The sequence below is a fragment of the Podarcis pityusensis genome (assembly GCF_964106645.2).
Source record: "Podarcis pityusensis genome assembly, chromosome: 12".
Classification (NCBI taxonomy): domain Eukaryota; kingdom Metazoa; phylum Chordata; class Lepidosauria; order Squamata; family Lacertidae; genus Podarcis; species Podarcis pityusensis.
The window spans coordinates 35,221,373-35,241,567 of NC_138037.1; the positions used below are offsets into that span (position 1 = coordinate 35,221,373).

At 40.1% G+C, this 20,195-nt stretch overlaps 2 protein-coding genes across 17 annotated transcripts in view; one reads left to right on the forward strand and one right to left on the reverse strand.

Moving 5' to 3' along the window:
• The window catches only part of LOC308459517 (uncharacterized protein), a gene marked incomplete at its 5' end in the record, with an annotated part of 32,576 nt that extends 30,880 nt beyond the window's left edge, over positions 1 to 1,696 (forward strand). Inside the window, one exon of one of the 2 annotated variants that reach the window (XR_013978047.1) lies at positions 1,506 to 1,696. The remainder of the gene's footprint in view (positions 1 to 1,505) is intronic. The other variant, XR_013978048.1, reaches the window with a different exon arrangement.
• The window catches only part of HYCC1 (hyccin PI4KA lipid kinase complex subunit 1), a 45,053-nt gene that overhangs the window by 12,213 nt on the left and 12,645 nt on the right, over positions 1 to 20,195 (reverse strand). For 13 of the 15 annotated variants that reach the window (XR_013978036.1, XR_013978037.1, XR_013978038.1 and 10 more), the window contains exons 2-9: positions 9,636 to 9,715; positions 8,253 to 8,354; positions 7,469 to 7,648; positions 5,640 to 5,720; positions 4,214 to 4,329; positions 3,899 to 3,994; positions 1,265 to 1,381; positions 465 to 552 (exon numbers count right to left, since the gene is read on the reverse strand). Coding sequence is in view for 12 of the 15 variants with exons in the window: in XM_080974890.1 (XP_080831016.1) it covers positions 465 to 552; positions 1,265 to 1,381; positions 3,899 to 3,994; positions 4,214 to 4,329; positions 5,640 to 5,720; positions 7,469 to 7,648; positions 8,253 to 8,354; positions 9,636 to 9,686 (831 nt within the window). In the remaining 3 variants the exon portion in view is untranslated. Of the gene's footprint in view, positions 1 to 464; positions 553 to 1,264; positions 1,382 to 3,898; positions 3,995 to 4,213; positions 4,346 to 5,639; positions 5,721 to 7,468; positions 7,649 to 8,252; positions 8,355 to 9,635; positions 9,716 to 14,369; positions 14,470 to 20,195 lie in introns of those variants that run through there. The other 2 variants (XM_080974892.1, XM_080974884.1) reach the window with 2 other exon arrangements.

The window sequence follows — 20,195 nt, forward strand, 5'->3', positions numbered from 1 at the left end:
CCCTATATAACCCTGGTCCAAGAACCAGGCTATTTAAAGCACAACCTCCTCCTACATAAAGCTACCCATCCACTTGGATCACTGGAGAAGATACTTTGGTATCTCCTGTTGCTATTAGAGGTATGGAGGGTGGTAATGAGGGAGATTGCCTTTACCACAGTAGTTCCCAGGTTATGGAGCTCCCTCTCTGAGGATATCCATCTGGCTCCTACTCTGCCTGTGTTTTTAGCAAATACATGGCCAGACTAGTGTCCAATTTGTTTTATTCTCCAATATTTTCTCTTTTTCTGGAAGGTTTTATTAGCTCATTGCCTATGATTTGCTTTTTAATTGTTACGGAAGATTGTTTTTAATATTTTAGCTTACGTTACTTTGGCAAGTTCATATGAGCTGGGAAATCAGGATATAAATGTTTTAAATAAAATGTACAAATGCTATAGAAGAATTTAACACAAGATGCTTACCAACAGTGGTTCTGGATATAACTCCAGTTGTGCTCTGTATAAAATATCATCCATTGCTTTACGAGCTAGATCCCATTCTCCATTATAACTAGAAAGTTAGCAGAGACACAAAATCAGAACTAATTATAATGATTATTCATTTCAACATCACAACCATACATGTTATTCATTATAGATCCATCTGGATGAATCATTTATCGTAATAGAAATAAAATGCACAACAATATGTATTCAATAAATAATAGAAGCTATTTAGAAACACTGATATTTACAATGATATTTTCTAGTCATTAGCTCTGTCTGGTGATCCCCAGCCAGCATGACCAATGGTCAGAGATAATGGTAGGACCTGGAATTGGATAAACCTGGTGGTAAAGGAGCACATCTAAAGTGCTGCTTGGTCTGCCACTGCTTCTGGATGCCCAGATGGTAACTACTCAAATGTGGCTGGTGCTCCATGAGAACATCAGAATAGCCCTGCTGGATCAGATCAGTGGCCAATCAGATGCCCATGGGAAGCTCCACAAGCAGAACCTGAGCAGAACAGTTCCAAGCTGCACCCCTTCCTGGGAAAGACAGTTCAAAGCACACTGACATATGCCTTAAGGTTCCTCTAGAGTCGATCATTATGTTTTACAGAAAGGTAAGATATAACTTTCAGAAACCAAAATCTTTTGTGACAGCACCCGTAGGATCACTGGACTCTGTCATGTAAATGAGCATTATGCACTATGTACACTGTCCAACCATTAATGTACTATTCTTTTTTAAATATAGGACATAACATTTCCTGAACTTACAAAGCATAATAAATCCCAGTTAACATCTGCACCATGAATTCAGAGGAAATTGGAATCCTGCTGTTTATGCCTTTGTATTTCCTTACTTGTTGACGAGGATATCCACAAACACAGATCCTAAAAGAATATAATTAGTATTAGTATTGTTATTTTAGATTGCTTGATTGTGTGTTAAAAAGAGGAAATATAGTGTGCAGTTGTTATGCTGAAAAGAATCCTGAAATGCATGTTCTTTTTTTAGGTCAAATAAGAGTGCATCGAGTGCATCTAACTAGCCAATTCCATCTTTTCAGAGTTGTCTCCTACAAACCAAAACATTGCTCTTATCTGGTCAAATTTCTATTAAATCAAGTTCAATTAGCAATCCAGCTCATAAAAGATTCCAGCAGGATTCCTGAAGAGCTTTGCCTTGGATACAATAGTATGACAAACCAATTACCGTATTTTTCGTTCTATAGGACGCACCGGTCCATAGGACGCACCTCGTTTTTTTGGGGGGGGAAATGAATAAAAAAAATTATTCCCCCCCCCCGCGGCTGCCGCCCCAAGCCTCGCGTGCTTCGGGCTGCAGGCTACCGCCCCAAGCCTCGCGCGCTCGGCGGGACCTCCCACCTGGCGCGCGAGGCTTGCAGACACTCGCCCGAAGCACGGGGAGCCCTCCGGAGGGCTCCCCGTGCTTCGGGCGACAGACTGCCGCCCCAAGCCTTGCGCGCTCGGCGGGACCTCCTGCCGGGCGCGCAAGGCTTGCAGACACTCGCCCGAAGCAAGGGGAGCCCTCCGGAGGGCTCCCCGTGCTTCGGGCGACAAGCTGCAGCCCCAAGCCTTGCGCGCTGGGCGGGACCTCCTGCCGGGCGCGCAAGGCTTGCAGACACTCGCCCGAAGCAAGGGGAGCCCTCCGGAGGGCTCCCCGTGCTTCGGGCGACAAGCTGCAGCCCCAAGCCTTGCGCGCTGGGCGGGACCTCCTGCCGGGCGCGCAAGGCTTGCAGACACTCGCCCGAAGCACGGGGAGCCCTCCGGAGGGCTCCCCGTGCTTCGGGCGACAAGCTGCAGCCCCAAGCCTTGCGCGCTGGGCGGGACCTCCTGCCGGGCGCGCAAGGCTTGCAGACACTCGCCCGAAGCACGGGGAGCCCTCCGGAGGGCTCCCCGTGCTTCGGGCGACAGACTGCCGCCCCAAGCCTTGCGCGCTCGGCGGGACCTCCTGCCGGGCGCGCAAGGCTTGCAGACACTCGCCCGAAGCAAGGGGAGCCCTCCGGAGGGCTCCCCGTGCTTCGGGCGACAAGCTGCAGCCCCAAGCCTTGCGCGCTGGGCGGGACCTCCTGCCGGGCGCGCAAGGCTTGCAGACACTCGCCCGAAGCAAGGGGAGCCCTCCGGAGGGCTCCCCGTGCTTCGGGCGACAAGCTGCAGCCCCAAGCCTTGCGCGCTGGGCGGGACCTCCTGCCGGGCGCGCAAGGCTTGCAGACACTCGCCCGAAGCACGGGGAGCCCTCCGGAGGGCTCCCCGTGCTTCGGGCGACAAGCTGCAGCCCCAAGCCTTGCGCGCTGGGCGGGACCTCCTGCCGGGCGCGCAAGGCTTGCAGACACTCGCCCGAAGCACGGGGAGCCCTCCGGAGGGCTCCCCGTGCTTCGGGCGACAAGCTGCAGCCCCAAGCCTTGCGCGCTGGGCGGGACCTTCTGCCGGGCGCGCAAGGCTTGCAGACACTCGCCTGAAGCACGGGGAGCCCTCCGGAGGGCTCCCCGTGCTTCGGGCGACAAGCTGCCGCCCGAAGCCTCGCGCGCTCGGCGGGACCTCCTGCCGGGCGCGCAAGGCTTGCAGACACTCGCCCGAAGCATGGGGAGCCCTCCGGAGGGCTCCCCGTGCTTCGGGCGACAGGCTGCTGCCCCAAGCCTCACGCGCTCGGCGGGACCTCCTGCCGGGCGCGCAAGGCTTGCGGACACTCGCCGGGGCTGCAGGCTGCTGCCTGCAAGCCTTGTGAGCCCGCGGGAACTCCCACCGGGCTTGCAAGGCTTGCGGATAGCTTCCTGAAGCCTGGAGAGCGAGAGGGGTCGGTGCGCACCGATGCCTCTCGCTCTCCAGGCTTCAGCGAAAGCCTGCATTCGCTCCATAGGACGCACACACATTTCCCCTTCATTTTTGGAGGGGAAAAAGTGCGTCCTATGGAGCGAAAAATACGGTAATTAAACTTCGGAATTTGAGTGTACATCTGACTGATTCAGGGTGGAGAATTGTTTGGACTCCATGGGGCAGATCCTTATTAGGATCAGCCTTATGGGCTAAATGTGACGAGCAGGGTCGCCTACCTCTCAAGAATATGACTTCCCCTACAGGGAGCTCTCTTCTTCTTTTACACTGGCCAAATGTGGAGAGACAGCGATCCTGTTTAGGGCTGGGATCCAAAAGTACTGTTTGAAGCACCTGCCCTCCTCTTTTAGATTACTGTTTTCCATGTACCAAGGAACCTGTGTGTTTCACCTAAGAATGATGACAAACCTGCGTAACAGCTGGCTTATGCATTTCCAGAAATGAAAAATCACCCACTGGAGTTTTAACTTGTACCAAGCTCTACAGATGGAACAGATACCATAGGATTACAATTTAAAAATACTATTCTCAATTCAACCAAGAAAGAAAACTTACCTTGAACAGATTTGACATAAAGATTGAAGAGAAACTGCAGGCATATAGCTTAAGGCAGCATTGTAACGCAACAAAAGGAATGTCAATACTTCAAACCTATGAACAAATAAAGAATTCTGATTCATTGAAAAAATACACACGGCTTGATACACACACATTATGAACTGTTATCAAGAACACACCACTAACATATAAACTATACTATTAAAAGTTCTGTTAAGTGTGGGGTATGAAGATAACATGGAAGGAAAGTTGATAAGTGGCCAAGTGTGGGTTTTTTTGTCTAAGACTGAAAGCAACAGCATGCATTTTTACCTGTTTTGTGCTGTTAACATCTCTCTCTGCAAATGAGGTCCGCTATACACAACCCTGGATAAGCCATGCTGAGATAGAGCACCCTCAGTAAGAGCCATTGACCCAATACTGGAAGGCTAAGAAAAACAGATACTTGAATACATCACTAAGAACAACAGTACTGATTTTTTTTTAAAAAAAAAAAAAGCACAAAGAAACTAAAATAGACAGCTGATTGTTGACAAACATAAAAGTATAAAATTTAACTGAATGTTACATGGTAAGCAGTACACTCATAAGTAAAATGGGGAAAGGCCACTAAAATATAGTACAGAAGATTCATTGTGCCACTTCAATAGTAACTTAAGAGTGGTAACAAGATCAGTTTACTGGCACAGGTGGGTTAGAAAGGGGAGCTGAACTCTTCCCTGTGCAATTCCAAGTGAAACTATTTTTAAAAAGAGCTAATGACCTCTTAACAGGAGTTTCCTCTGATATTGGAGCCTCATCAGGAGAAAACCAGCTAAAACATGGGGGCGGGGTAGGCTCAGTTCCTGCCTTCAGCCCAACTTGTGCTATGTTCCCAATTTCCCTTGCAGCTAGGGATTTGGCAACAGACCTAACTTTGCAAGAGGGTCTGTTGCTATCATGTGTCCTTATACTTCAGTGCTAAACGTTTTGTTGAAATACATCAAATTTTTGGGTTATCACAGTTTTGATCCACTTAAACGCTAACCAACAACAGACATTTTATTCTCATTTTATCTTCAGCTTTATTATTCCACTGACGAAGCTAATGTAAAATATTTCATAATTTTAAATAAGTTAGGTTCTACATCAAGCATAGGCAAACTCGGCCCTCCAGCTGTTTTGGGACTACAACTCCCATCATCCCTAGCTAACAGGACCAGTGGTCAGGGATGATGGAAACTGTAGTCTCAAAACCTCTGGAGGGCCGAGTTTGCCTATGCCTGTTCTACATAGTTACACCTGAAACTTATTACAACTTTAGCCATGACAATACTTTTCAGATAATTTAAACTCAACATTATATATTCTAGAACACTGAAGCCCATCATATTTTACTTCAAATATTTCACATTACGGATACTTTTAGAACAGTCTTTCCCAAACTGATCCCCCCACCCCCAATACTTTGTAGCAGAGCTCTCATCATCCCTGACCACTGGCCATTTCCCCCTGGGGCTGATGGGAGACAATTTAAACACCTGGAGGGCATGCAAAACCCAGGTACTCTTGTGTTCATCTTTGCCCTAATCACCTGTGCCTTTGTAAGAAACAGCAACTAGTTGCACTACCAGCAGACTTTTAAAACAAAAATATTTATCCTTAAGATGACAAAATCAAGGCCAGATGACATTCATGCAAGGGAGGCTACAACAAAACTACACACACATATGGAAACAGAAGTGTCTATTAAACTTACTTCATGATATATAGAAGGTTTGGATAAGGATGGAATTGTAAAACTTAATACCCTACTGTGCCCCTCTTTGTCAACTATTTCCTGTAAGGTATAAAAGAAAGTTATGTCATATAATGAAAAATATATGGAAGTTTGTTTAGATTAGAAATCACTTGAGCAACTGCAACAGAGTAGGGCATGAACTTCCCATCCCTCATTAGCTCTTTAATTATGCCCAAAGCTACTAAATGGATGCACATGTGAACACTTGAATTTACAAGATGATGAATGTGGAAATCCAGCATCTTCTAATTCTTAACATCTAGGATGTCCTAATCAAAAAGCATCTGACAGCTGACATATTAGAAGTTTTACTCAAGTGGAAATATTTACTAATCAAGTCTAATCTTGCTCAATATGTTTGCTTCTTTAGAGTCCAGAATAAATCTTATGGGTCATATCTAATGGCATACACCAGTTAATGGAAAGTTCTCTTGATCCAGCAGAGATTTCTATCAAAAGGAACAGAGAAAGAAAACTATCATTAATGGCTGATAGTCACACTCATTTTTATAGGTTCTGAAAGTCACTTGTGCTTTACATAGCACTGTGACTCAGCCGTCTCTTAAATTGCTTGACTTTGGGGGCTCCCTTGACAGACCCTTGATTATTCTGATCTCTCTGTCCTCAAGGTATATAAGCTTACCCACAAGATGAACACAGTGTGTTTTGCAAAGTAGACTCTGTTTATTATTATATGAGACTACTGCTTTAAGTACAGATAGAAAACTGAGAAATGAGTTTCCTTTACGCCTCCATCAAAATCAAGACATTCCACATTTAAACACCACTGATGCAGTGAAACACCAATTCTGAGCTTAATACAGAAAAAGTAATTACCATGGTTATAAACTCAGGTAGATAGCCATTAACTGTATCAGCTAATCACATTCTTTTCATTAGTATGCTTATGCATATTAACCAGAGTACAGAAATGGAAATGCCTTCCCAGAATACAGACCATGTTTGTCTCTCCCACCCCCTCCAAAGACACAGAGTAGAGCCAAGGAAAGTTTAGGAAAGGCACATTGTTAATCTATTGCTCCATTATCTTGTAATAGAAAGCAAGACAATGCTTTGTAGTCTCTCTCACCCACCCACTTTGCCCTTCCTCCCAATGTCTTTCACTTTCAAGCAGAAGAAAAGGGTGTTGGGAATTCTACGGCAAAGAGCAGATCCTCCACATACTTTCTTCCCCCACTCCAATATCAGATGTACTTTGGATTGCTTCCTGCTGCAGCAACCCCCCACTCATTTTCTCACCAATATCTCACATACCACATCAGGAGATACTGAGGGGTGGGTGGAGAGAGACTATAGAAGGAAGCAGGGAACCTACTTCCAACCCTGTTTTCCTTTTAGAATAATACACAGCCCATTTTACCATGCAACTCTCCCAAATATTTAGTCAGAGGAACGCTCCAGGGAGGAGTTATCCTACTACTATCACAATGAGCTTAGAAGGTAAACATGTGATATGAAGAATGCCTACTGATGAATGCCGCATAGCTCAACTGTTTTAAAACAGCTTCCTTCATCCCACTGTGCTAAATCTACAGAATACAATTGCTAAATCCAACTAATGTCAATACAGAGAATACCAAACCAGAGCAAGTTAATATTCCAGATTTTTGGCTTGTTTTCTGACAAAACCACATGAACATTTCTGCTAATAGCAGTATGTCACAGGGATTTAGATCTAACTGGTTAAGAGGCCCCCGGGACATCACACTGTAATTTGCACTTTATCCCAAGAGAGAATAATTAATTTCTCAAGTGTGAATACAAACCAAGTTATAAACTCCTAAGAGAAGTGCTTCTATGCAGCCACTGCTTTGTAGGTCCTTACTGGCAGAAACAGCAAGATAGCACCATATCAGTTCTGGAAGAAACTGCAGTGTGAACTGAAGCAGAAGTTCCTCACCACTACGATAAAATTCAAACAGCTGATGACAGACTGGTTCTAGCAGCTGAAACAAAATCAAACATTAAATATTTTGTTAGTGGATTAACACATCAGTATGCTTTTCTACACTTTTTAAAGAAGCAAAATTTATCAATTCTTAAAAGAAACAATTCTGTATTGTAAATGTTAAATTAGTATGCCCCATTCTCCCCTTATGCCATACTCAATCAGAGCTGCTCTTTCATCACCACAAAAGAGAGAAATAGGCACACTGTGAATTTCTGTCTTTGATCAGAAATGCAGCAGGGAAAGAAAACAGTTAAAACTCTCTCCCACAATTCCAATAATTATCTAATTATTGATACATTTAATTTCACATCTAGTTTGGCTCTCAGCTGAAAAGGGTACTCTTTAAAATCAGATTTCCAGTCTTAGCAGCGCCATAGAAAAGTTGAAATATACAAAGGTAGTATCTACAGAAAGTCAAAACAAGAGGTCTAAAGCAGGGTCTCGTAAAGAAGAGGACAAGGTTTAGTGCTCTGTGTTGTTCTTACTTCTGCTCACCCTGCCCACTTCTTAAGAACTTAGTGCTGCAGTGAAACAGCATGCACCATTTATTCTCAACAGTTCTCCCAACCCCAATTATAATTCTGTACACATTTACCTACCTCACTTTGTGGATCCTGAATAACTTTATAAAGAGATGAAACCAGAGAACTCTTGTCTTTCAGATTTTTAGCATAGCTTGGTATAGATGCTTCTGGCACTGTCTAACACAAAACATTTTAAGACACAGTAAGCCAATATATAAGTTTCTTTGCAATTAAGATATTTATTTCCCCTTCTTCATATGAGGTATTCATCCTATTTTTTCAGGCTGTATTTTTCTTGTGGGCAAAAGTACCTCATAATATTTTTTTTAATTAAATTTGTATACCACCCTTCAGCTGAAGATCATAGGGCAGTTCACAACATGAAAATACAAAATGAGGACACAAAATATATACCGGTAATAAAACAAACAGACCGATAACCTCCCTCCCACAAACTCATTTAAAAGGACACAGAATTTTAATCAGTCCACGCCAAAGACCTGGTTAAAGAGAAACGTTTTGCCTGGCACCTAAACTTATGTAAAGGTATATTCTAGCCATTCATATACATAGAAAAAAGGGAAAAGTAGAAAATGGGGAATAGAGGGAGAGTTTGAAGGACAATGTTCTTGCGAGAAAGGGTGCATGTATGCCTTTTGGTGGTGATATGGGACAAAAAGAAAGTATGAATGGTAATGTTGCAAAGAAGACTAAATTAGATAGAGATTTTATTTATCTATTTCATAAACTTTATATGCCACTTGATTGAGGTACAAAAGTGGTCTACAAAGAGAATAAAACAACAAAAGTATGGGTAGAAATAAGTTAAAACTATTATATAAACATTTGGAAAAAACGGGGGGGGGGTCAGCAATAAACTAAAAACAATCAAACCACATATAAACATGCCACATTATCTGGGTAGGCTTGTCTAAACAAAAAATATTTTTAGCAGGAGCTAAAAAGAGTACAGTGAGTGTGCCTGCCTGGTATCAATAGGCTGGGAGATCCAAAGTGTAAGTGCTGCCACATTAAAAGATTGATTTCTTATGAATGCAGAACGGGTATTATGTGGCACCTATAACAGTGCCAGTTCCGCAGGTCGAAGTAGTCGAGTGGACATATATAGGGTAAGATGATATTGTAAGTAACTAGTCTGAAGTTGTTAAGGGCTTTATATACTGTACTATAACATCTTGAACCTGGCCCTGTACCCAGACTGACAACCTGTAAAGATCTCTGTGCAATGGTATTAAGTCCTGACAAGGTCTTGGGTTTCTGATAGGTATGACTCCCATGATGCCATTCTGTGAAGGATTCTATAAAATAGCTAATGTGTCCAAAATATCCAAAAGGTTTGGGACCTCTGCTCTACACTATACTGGCTCTACTACTATGGATGATTGCTAGCATTTAATTCTTGAAAATGAATATTTATTTTTGGGAACCATATATTACCTTGTATTCCGATAACCATTCTTCTACGATCCCTTTGTCCACCGCCAACATCTTCCAACATCTGTTCTGAAATCTTCAGCCTTAAGATTTGGAGCAAAAAGTTTAACTATTATGCAAGACACTTGTTTTCTGCAAAAGTGGAACCACTAAGGAGTAGATATATAGCCTTATGATGCAACCACTTACTCCCGTTTCCATAGCTATGCAACTCCTTTTTTTATCTTAAATGCTGGAATGTTAAGAAGAGGGGGAAACCTATATTTTACTGAAGACCAGCAGATGTTCAGACTATACACATCTTCTCTGAAACCTGTAGATGTATATGAAAGCATGTCTCAACTTCTATATGCTAAGATATGGAAATGAATATATTCCTCTCAAACGTACAGTCTGCTGAAGTAGAATTAGTGGTGTAATATTTTCATTTCAATATTTTTCCAGAATCTTTTTTTGGGAGGAGAGTCATGAGACACCATCAACTCTGCCCCTCAAACTGGCAAGAGTAGCACACCAGATTTCACACAATACATTTTCAATTATGTTGACAGGGAAGACTGCCACAATTTTTTTATTTCTATCCACAAAAGGACATGCTAGGATTCTCAGTATCACCAGTTACATGGGAAATACACAGATTTATAGCCATATAATGTCCACATGTATGAAATTACTCAACAGAAATTACTGGTTGTGGGGGGAAGCCCGTAAGATTCGAAGAAGATGTGTAGTGTAAAGTACAATTACCAAACAATTACCTCTGTTAAAGCTTTTGGAACCCAGTTCAACCAATCATTTTAGTCCTGAGTTTAAGGTACAACACACTCCATACATTTAAAGCACTGTCCCCCACAAGAAACTTGGGAACTATAGCTTGTTATGGGTGCTGGGAATTGTAGCTCCCTGTGAGGTAAACTACAGTTCTTAGGACTTTTTAGTGAGGGAATATGCTTAAAACGTATGGAGTATAAGCAGCCCCAGGGCACTCAACATGCAAAATCATTCATCTAAGTACTACTTCTTGGCTAACTTTATTTTCATGAAGACATGTAATGAAATCTGGAAGGTGGAATATAAATTGTTTCCCTTGGAACTGAAGACAGCCACAGCAATAGAATTTGTCTGAAGAAACAACCTAACACTTTCCTCTTTGCTGTCTTTGGTTGCATAGGAAACCTTGACATCAGGTTGTTAGGTTCAGTGGAGACGCATGTAAAAAGTAATGAAGGCGACTTGATCAAGGCCTTTTTACTTTGAACAAACACTGATAATATCTTAGACAGCAAATCGAAATGTGAGCTTTAGGAATATTGAAGAAATAAATAAAACCAGACTCAGGATCAACTTTGTAGTAGATCTGGAAATGCACATCGGCTGACCCCCAAAGTCATGCCTGATGACTTTACAGGCTGCTTTATTAACTTTTTCCATAAGTCCCAACCCCAGTTCATGAAAAATATAAAATTCGTAGCACCAAATAGCAACAACAAAAGTACCTAATTAATCGGTATCCATTTGTTCAAATTATTCTAGTTGCAGAGTCGGGGGAGGGAGGGGGGGGGGAAAGAGAAATGACAGCATGTATTTCCAGAAGCCTAAGATGCATTAGCTCTGAGTTGTTCAGGAAAGCACAAGAAACCAAGAACTCTTGTCTGGAGTATATTTATAACTGCAGAGAAATGTGACTCATTCAGGAACACTAAATACTCTTTAGAATGCTTTTTCTATTATGGAAAACTGTGTTTAATAAATATGAGAACTGAAACTATTTCAACCTTATCTAGTAGCTTCTTGGAATGTTCTATACATTCCCTACTCTTCTTCTGGTATATAGTTACAAAGGCTCAAAGCAACTTAAAAAGCCATAATGCACATCCCTTTGTCAAAAGATGAAGGAAAGAGAAAATGTGTCTCTCCAAGTAGCTCATTATAATGTGGTTTATAAAGAGTATGAGTCATCCAACCAAGACCTTTTCAAGAAAATAACAGAGTATTATTTAAAGCAGAATGCTTTTGTTGTGCAATTGTGATGTCAACATACTACTTTTGGTCAATTTCACAAGTTCAGATCTATAGCAATTAGGAGAGAAAAATAGAACTAATCAATTTTCATGTACATGTTATTAGGTAGTCACGCAGACTGTACCTCCATAGGAAGTCCTGAATGTGAACAGGAAATTGCTTATCCCTGCTGATATGCTTGGCAATACTCAGGTTTTAGTGTATTTATGGTACTATTTTTTCTGAATTACTCCATAGCTTTTCCTATTATTTATTTAAACTAGACCAATGCAGCACCATGTTAAATAATGATATATATAATCTCATGCATGGAATCATGCTGAAGAAAATCATTTGCATGTTCATTTATATTATATGATTTGTCATCTATCAATTTACAATTGTAACAGCTGTGTGTCAGCCAAAATACTTTTCTTTTCCACATTTATCCTTCCTTATAAAGTCAAGCCAAATCAAATCCTCTCCATTGCACTGTTTTTGAAATATATAAAGTAGACATACACAAAAAATAGTTCCACAGCACTCTATAGGCTCTGCTGTGAAACTGAAGACAAGCCAACCAAATTTGAAGGCAGACATTCTTGGTTCCTCAGAAATGCTAACAATAGCAAACTGATTATTCTATATCAAAGAAGTTTGGTTTGCTTAATTGTAGAAACTGTAACAAATGTTAACAGATTAACAAATATTGATGAAAGATCAAGCTGAGACTCTCCAATATAACTCCACTGAAATTTATCTGAGATACATATTTTTTAAAAAAATACTTACTTATTTGAAATAATGTTACATTAATTTGGTACCGATGCAAGACATATAACAAGATAAAGTGAAAGGCCTTGTCTTTCATTATAATGTTAAATTGCACTATTAATTTTATCAGATGAATTATTTATGAACAATCCACAATTAAAATGAAGTTCATACAATGCAGAAGCAAACATCCATTCAGTGCCAACAGCAGGAAGCTACAAAACAGCATGGTTTTAGTTGCTTCAAGTCAGACTACTACATGCAGTTTGAAACCAAGTGATGTTTTTAATGAAAAGGTCAACTTTTTAAATTTAAAAACCATAGTGATATGTGATACCTTATTTTATCTCCCTAAACCTATATCAAACAACTTTATGCTGTATATGCTGGTAGACAGTTAATCTGTTTACTTGTCACAGCTGACTATAGATTTATTCTGTGTTAATATGGTAGAGTAATAATTACCACCCATTTATTATTCAAAAACAACAAGATGACAGGAGCCTTAGCCTACTGAGACTACTGCTTTTATGCTCCCAGAGTTTATTCCAGACATCTTTATACACTTGGAAATTATTTCCAAAGATTCCATCTAGTCCAGCATCCTGTTTTCACACTTGCCAACCAGATGCCTAAGGGGAATTTTCAAGCAGAGTCTGAGCACAAGAGTATTCTTCCCTCCTGCAGTCTCCAGTACCTGGTATTTGGAAACCTCAAGCTGTGGAGGCATAGCATAGCCATCATGGCTAGAAGCCATTGATGGTCTTCTCCATGAACCTGTTCAACACTCTTTTAAAGCTATCTAGGTTGGTGGCCATCACTGCCTCCTGTAGCAGCAAGTTCTATAGTTTAAGCGCTGCGTGGATGCTTCAGTCATTTGAATCTTTATAGTAAAGTTTATTTTGAAAATTTAAGACCACTTGCAGTCTTCCATGATTCTTGAGAGGAGTAAATCACCAACAGTCTTACACAAGACTACATAGGTGATAATGAGGTGCAACAGTGGAAAAAGGAGGGTTTAAGGAAAAGAAAGAGACATATAACCTCTGCTTAGTTCCCAAAACAGTTCTATTGTTTCAAACTGGCCAGCAAATAGGCAATAATTCTCCTAACTAGGTTAGAAGTTTGCTAAATGTAATAAGGAAAGTAAATACTGCAGGGGAGAAAAGCTTTTCACCTTCATCTTGAAGCACTGTTTTACATATTAAATATTACTATGAAATTATGTAAAGATTCTCACCAACTGTTGAATATTGTAAGAAAAACGATATGACTAGTATAAAAAGGAAAAACTGATAATTTTCAAAGGGTGCAACACAAAACTGAAGAGACATTTTTCGGAGATTTGAATCTTACCACATACATTCTTGAACTATGAGCAAACTTGTAACAGTTTCAGAAAACCTATTCCAACTCCACCCTGATTTAATACTCTAGTCCTCTCACAAACACTGCACATCACAGAACACAAGAATTATCATTTTATTGTCATTAAAATAGTGACGAACAGTCAAAGAAAACATATGAAAGCCAACTGCTTCATATGCTTGCAAAATAGCCTTATAATCTAAATGTTACCACATTTCAGAGGCATACAAAAGGCTTGTTTATAAAACAGCTCCTAAGAATGCTGATTCAAGAACAAAAAAGCAGAAGTTGGGTGTGGTCAGCACCCTGTCATTTTGTACGATTTACAGCATACATTTTCAAGAATTATCAAGCCTATTTCCCCTCATACATCTAGTTTGAAAGGTTCTCTTGATTCAATTTTCACTTATGACTATAACTATCTGTATTCCTAATGGACTCTGAAGCTCCATTAGACAATTAGGCAAAGATCAGAACTATATTTTGTGAGTAGCATGGCTTAGGAAAAGCAAATTATCCATGAGAGATATTAGAAGTAAATTGAACCATCCAGATTCACAACTTATTCACCCAGAAAAAGTCTTAGTAACCTACTTGGCCAAATGTAGCTGTGCTCCAACGCAATCCTATACATGTCAACTCAAAAGACCTACTGAGTTAAATGGGGTTTACATACACGTGTACCGGATTGTAACTTTCATCATTTGTGAACCTGAAAGTAAAATGAAAATATTCTCTACTTGGTCTTTTGCAAGACAATAACATTCATCATACGTTTGTCAGTCATTTACAAACTTGTCATGAAGAAATAACAGAACAGAACTGAGCTCAGGATTTATAAGGCCAAATACCTCATTTTTCCATGCACTCACGATTGGTCCCAGTGCTGGATTTACGTATAAGCTAAACAAGCTATAGCTTAGGGCCCCACTCTCTTGGGGGGCCCAAGAAAATTTAAAGGAAAAAACAACCTGGATGTACATTTCCAATTGTATTTCAGTCCAACAATTACTTTGATAAAATACATATTCTGTTATGAGCAAATGGCCTTAGTTACCTACTAGGTCCATAAATTACCATATAGCATATATTCAACACAAAAAACAGTGACAATTTGTTGTTGACAAAGGACAGCTGGACATATAGGCCCCATTACCTTCAGTAGCTTAGGGCCTCATCAAACCTAAATCCGGCCCTGATTGGTCCTAGTGCTATCAGTGCTTCTATTTCAACACAGGAGGGAAATCCTTATACAGAACACAGGAATGCCGTGCAAAGAAGTGGAAAGAAATGACAGGGCAGTCAGCTTGTGCCATACTCAAGGTTTCTGCAACACAGCCCTATGCCAGCTAGGAAATGCAACAAGCTTGCTTCTGGCTTTTAAAGGTAATCAGGCAGAGTAGTTTCTCTCAGGTCAACCACACAGGATGCACTCCAACTTAAGCTTCAACAGCTACAGGAGGGGAAAATAGGATTGGTCTAGTCCTCCACAAATAGAAATGCATCAACATAGGCACTTTTAAAGAAACACTTAATTTTAAATAGGGTATTAAACATTAGCCTCCTACAGAAAAATAATGAAAATATGCATCACATGCTTTTGAAAGCTATAATGCATTACAAGAACTTAAGGAAATCGTTATTACATCTGCTCTTCGTCCACAATTTTAAAATGAGTCATGGATAGTACACCAACACCAGCGAACATTACATTAATATATACACATGGTTCACAGTGCAGTTTGGCATCATTGAGGAAACCTTCACGCATACGTGTATGTTTGTACAAGACCTTACTAGTACATACTTAAGAGAAGTAGTACAGAAACAACTATGCAAATGTAATTGGCAAAGCAAACCCTAGCATTTAACTGAGCCACCAGGAATACAATATCATGTGAAAGCAAAAGCTCACAAATATATGGTACCAGAATCATGTATGTCAAATCTGTTTTTGTCCACATTAAATATTTAAAATATCAATAAAATGTGCTGCAATGCACTACAGAGATTAAATGTTCTTACACAGCTTTATAATGTTTATATAGTTTTATTTACATTTCTGCTTTGAACTGAATGTAGATTACTTCTAGCAGAGCAAATGTTTGACAACTGACTTTAGTGTTAATTTAATTATAATATTTAAAGTTTGTTCCTTTAATTCTGTTCTTCCCAGTAGTAATTTTGAGATCTATGCATAATAAAATTCTTGAATACAAACTCCAAAAATGACATCATTTTGAGTCTTACATAGAAAAAAAATGTCACTGATAACTAAAGGATTATTTGTGGCATGCATGTAAAATACTAAATACGATAGCCGATTAAAGCTTTAAGATAATAAATATAGAGCAAAAAACTTGCATGTAATATTCTGGTTGTGTATTTAAGACTATACTGAATTAGCAAAACCTGTGTGTTCTTTTCATGAAGAATTCAATGCAGGATCAAAGCATGACTGAAGACTGCAATATACAGTAGAACTTCTGGATGCGAACAGGATCCGTTCCGGAGCCCTGTTCACATCCTGAAGCGAACGCAACCCACGTCTGTGGGTCACGATTCGCCGCTTCCGTGCATGCGTGTGACGTCATTTTGAGCATCTGCGCATGCACAAGCGGCGAAACCCGGAAGTAACGCGCTCCGTTACTTCCGGGTCACCGCAAAGCACAACCCGAAAACGCTCAACCTGAAGTCACTTCAACCCTAGGTATGAATGTAGAGCCAAGCAAACTAATTACAGCAACATTATGGTCTGTTTTCCAAAAGCAACCTTGCGAAGTTCTCCTGTGCGGTATTTAAACCTCCCTGGTGAGTCTTCCTGAAAGCAATTTTATTTTGTTTTAATCCACAAAAACACAGAGAAGGAAAATAAACCACATATATTATATACGCCATTGTCAAATGTTTCTTTTAAAGAGTCAACTTTCAGGACCAATAAAAGAAATTAAACTGTGTTCAGAACAAACAAAATAATTTGTATAAATACAGCCAAAGTCACCGCTTTAACGTATATTGTTAGTTTTACAAGCAGTAAAATGATAGCAGGCCCCATCCTCCGTGAGCTGGTGTCAGTAGGAAGGTAACTCTGGAGAACAGAGAACAGAAACAGTAGGACAGTAGCTATTTCAAGATCAGCTATAGTAAGAGTTGCAAGAGTTGTACAAATATTGTTTAACTTGGGTCTCTTTTGTGGCATCATAAAGTTTGCAGCAATAAACAATACAAACTATTTAAACACACTCCAGTGAAATACATAGGACACTAAGAGGTTTTGGGGATGCATTAAGAACTGTCTTCACATACTACAGTGAATAAAGAGATTACAGGACTGCATTATGCCTATTGGGCAAAGATAGGATCACTCTCAAATTCTAAACCAACTAGAAGAATCAAAATAACCACTACAGTAGCAACATCCTTGCTCTGGAAGAGGCTGCTGGGGACAGACAAGAGATAGAGGGAAAAGAGAAGGCGGAACAGGGACACACTGGTAGGGGAACAAAAATTTTAAGAGGGATGCTAAGCTCCCTAGGGATTCTTCTCTAGCACCAGCCCTTGATGGTGTTTCACAGGTGTGGGCAATTTTTTTCTGTTAAAAGCAACATTCCTTTAGGAAAATCTGTTGGCGGGGATAGTGGTGGGTGGAGCCGGAGACAGAATTTCTAGTCCTATGCAGTTCTACTCAGGACTAAACCCTACTGGGTTTCATGGGATTACTTTCAAATAAGTACTGTATACAGAAAATTATTTCTTTTAGTACAACAAAACCATAGGGCTACAGTTCTGGAAAGCAAGTGAAAGTGTGCCATACACAATACAAAAGCCTATGAATTTCTTCTCATACTTTCCCCTGCCAAGCCATACAGTCAGGAAAAAAGTTTAAAAAAACAATTTAAGAAATAAAATACTATTCCTTCCAAATGAATACACTTCAAATGATTTTTCATATGCAATGGTCTCAACATTGTTTGTGATCAGTGGTCCCACAAAAGAATTCTGAAAGGGAACTATAGCTTTCATATATCCACCTACCCACATATATCTAGCTATATATCTAGCTATCTCTTGCAGTTAAGCGCTCATTCCTTCTCACTGGCTGTGGCTTTTTCCATGGCAAAGGTGTTGTTTATAGCTGCTGCAACCTTTTCCTGTTGCTGGCTCCATTTGACAATTTCAACCCGTTTGAGCGAATGACTCAGAAAGCTTGGTGACTACAAATGTCAGTTGTTGTTGTTATTGTTATTTATTAAATTTCTAGGACTTGGTAACGACAAAGGTCAGTTGCTGCCCACCTGCCCATTAAACCATGGTGGCTTCTGACAAGGGAGGCAATCTGGACACTTCCAGACAGTATGCTTGTGCGCTGTGCATGGGACCAAGTGGACTTGGCAAGGCACTATTATGATAGCATTTGTACAACAAGTACCCTATGCTGATGGGTGCTACTAATGTTGGGCATTACATCTGTGCAATTATGTGATGATGGGTGGTGGTGCTGGAGTTTCCAGTGATACTATGGGCACATTTGTAGATGCATCTATACAATATTTTGATTCTAGAGTAGTTTTGGTGCTTTTGACTTTGCAGCTGGTGGCAATCAGAGACTCTATAGGTCCTTTTGCCACTTAAAAAAAAGGTTTTAATTTAGTATTCAAATATGGTAATTACATCAGGATTGGGGGATATTTATTCCCTGGAATGTCTCATATGACCTACCTTACATTGTGCCATGATCTTTAAAAACATACTTGGTTACTATGAGGACTGTAAAGGCATTCCATTCCAAAAGACTCTGAGGGCATTCTCTCAAGTGTTGTTTATTATTATTTTTAAATTGCATGCTACAATAATGTGGGTGCCATGGTAAGGACAGGGAGACCCAGCTTTAAACGATGGCTCATCTACAAAGCTTCAAGAAATAATTCTCTCCCACTGAACATGGTGGACAAAATGGGAGAGGGAGAACTATGTATACTGGGGGACACTGATGGATAGGCATATTGGTGCCTGTGGGCACCATGCTGGCAATCCCTGATGCACATCACTCCCAAGCTCTTTGGAAAAAAAGGTGGAATGAAAATGTAATTAGTAATTCCTCCACTCCACAGTGGGAATATATGTACCAGAGGCAACAGATAAGCAGGAACTACCCATGTAACTGTAAAATATAGTCAAGCTTATTCTATATAAACTTATTCTCTGTAAGGAATACTGCACTGGCTTTGAAAAAAATAATAATTTCAAAGGGTCCATTTATAGTAACCCCTTGTATATAAGAGTGCTACCATGATCAGTTTCTAGTAGGCAAATAGCCAACATCATAGTGAAATCTACTTCAATGAAATGTACTCCATAAATGCTGTTTCATTTTCTGTGTGTGTCTGGACTGCATGTCAAGTGAATATGCAGTTTGGGTGCCAAAATAAGCAGCCATTAAAATAACTATATTCTGTCTGTCCACTCTACCCTTTTAATGAGTGTCAAAATATATTTCATCTGCATAGTCAATATAAATTTTAATGCAGAAATCCCCATGCCTGCATTAACAATTAACATTTTTGATGTGTAAATTCCCTACAATTAACATTTTTGATGTTAACATTTTTGATGTGTAAATTCCCTACAATGCATTTACAGGGCAAGCATTCATATTTTCAAGATTGCACAAGGAGACACAAAAACACACTAATTTCTGCATCAGAGGTTTAAAGGTTTGTGTTAGAGGTTTAAAAATTGCAACACTAAATATGTGCCTGAACCTGTTAAGCAGATTGAAAAAAAATCTACTGAGACAAATGATCTCAACTCCGCAGCTACCTTCAATCACAACAGACTTAAGCAGATTTAAATGTAATAAAAGGATTACAGGAAGGTAGCCTATCTAATCAGAAGACAGCAACATCAGATTTTAAGTTATGATCTTCAAAAAGCATGTAAAGTTTTAAGTACTTAAATAAAAATAAGAGTTCTTGAGCACAATTTCCAATAGTATTTGAGAAGTCAAGTTCTGACAGGAAAGAAACACTTTCCTTTTTATAGCAAGATTTTGAGATGCATGGCAGTGACCCCTAAAAGCAAAATAAGATGAAAGCAAATATATTAATGAAAACTATAGGGGCAGTCAGAGCAAGAATGTCTGTTAATGGTGATGAAATAGATGGTATGGCAGCAGTGCAACTTGTGTCTTACTGTTACTGAATGCTGTCCCATTACGAGGTAGATAGAACGTATTTCTACAGCATGCATATACAGTTATCCACTTTATTAATAATTGGCCTTTGAAAAATACCCTTGTGGTTATTTCCACAGTTTTTGTTAGGCCTCCTTGGCAAAACAGCAAGTTGCAGACAATTTAACTTTCGAATGAAGATGTCCTCAGTGCCAGCTAGCTTTCACTGCCTATATACTAAAACTCTT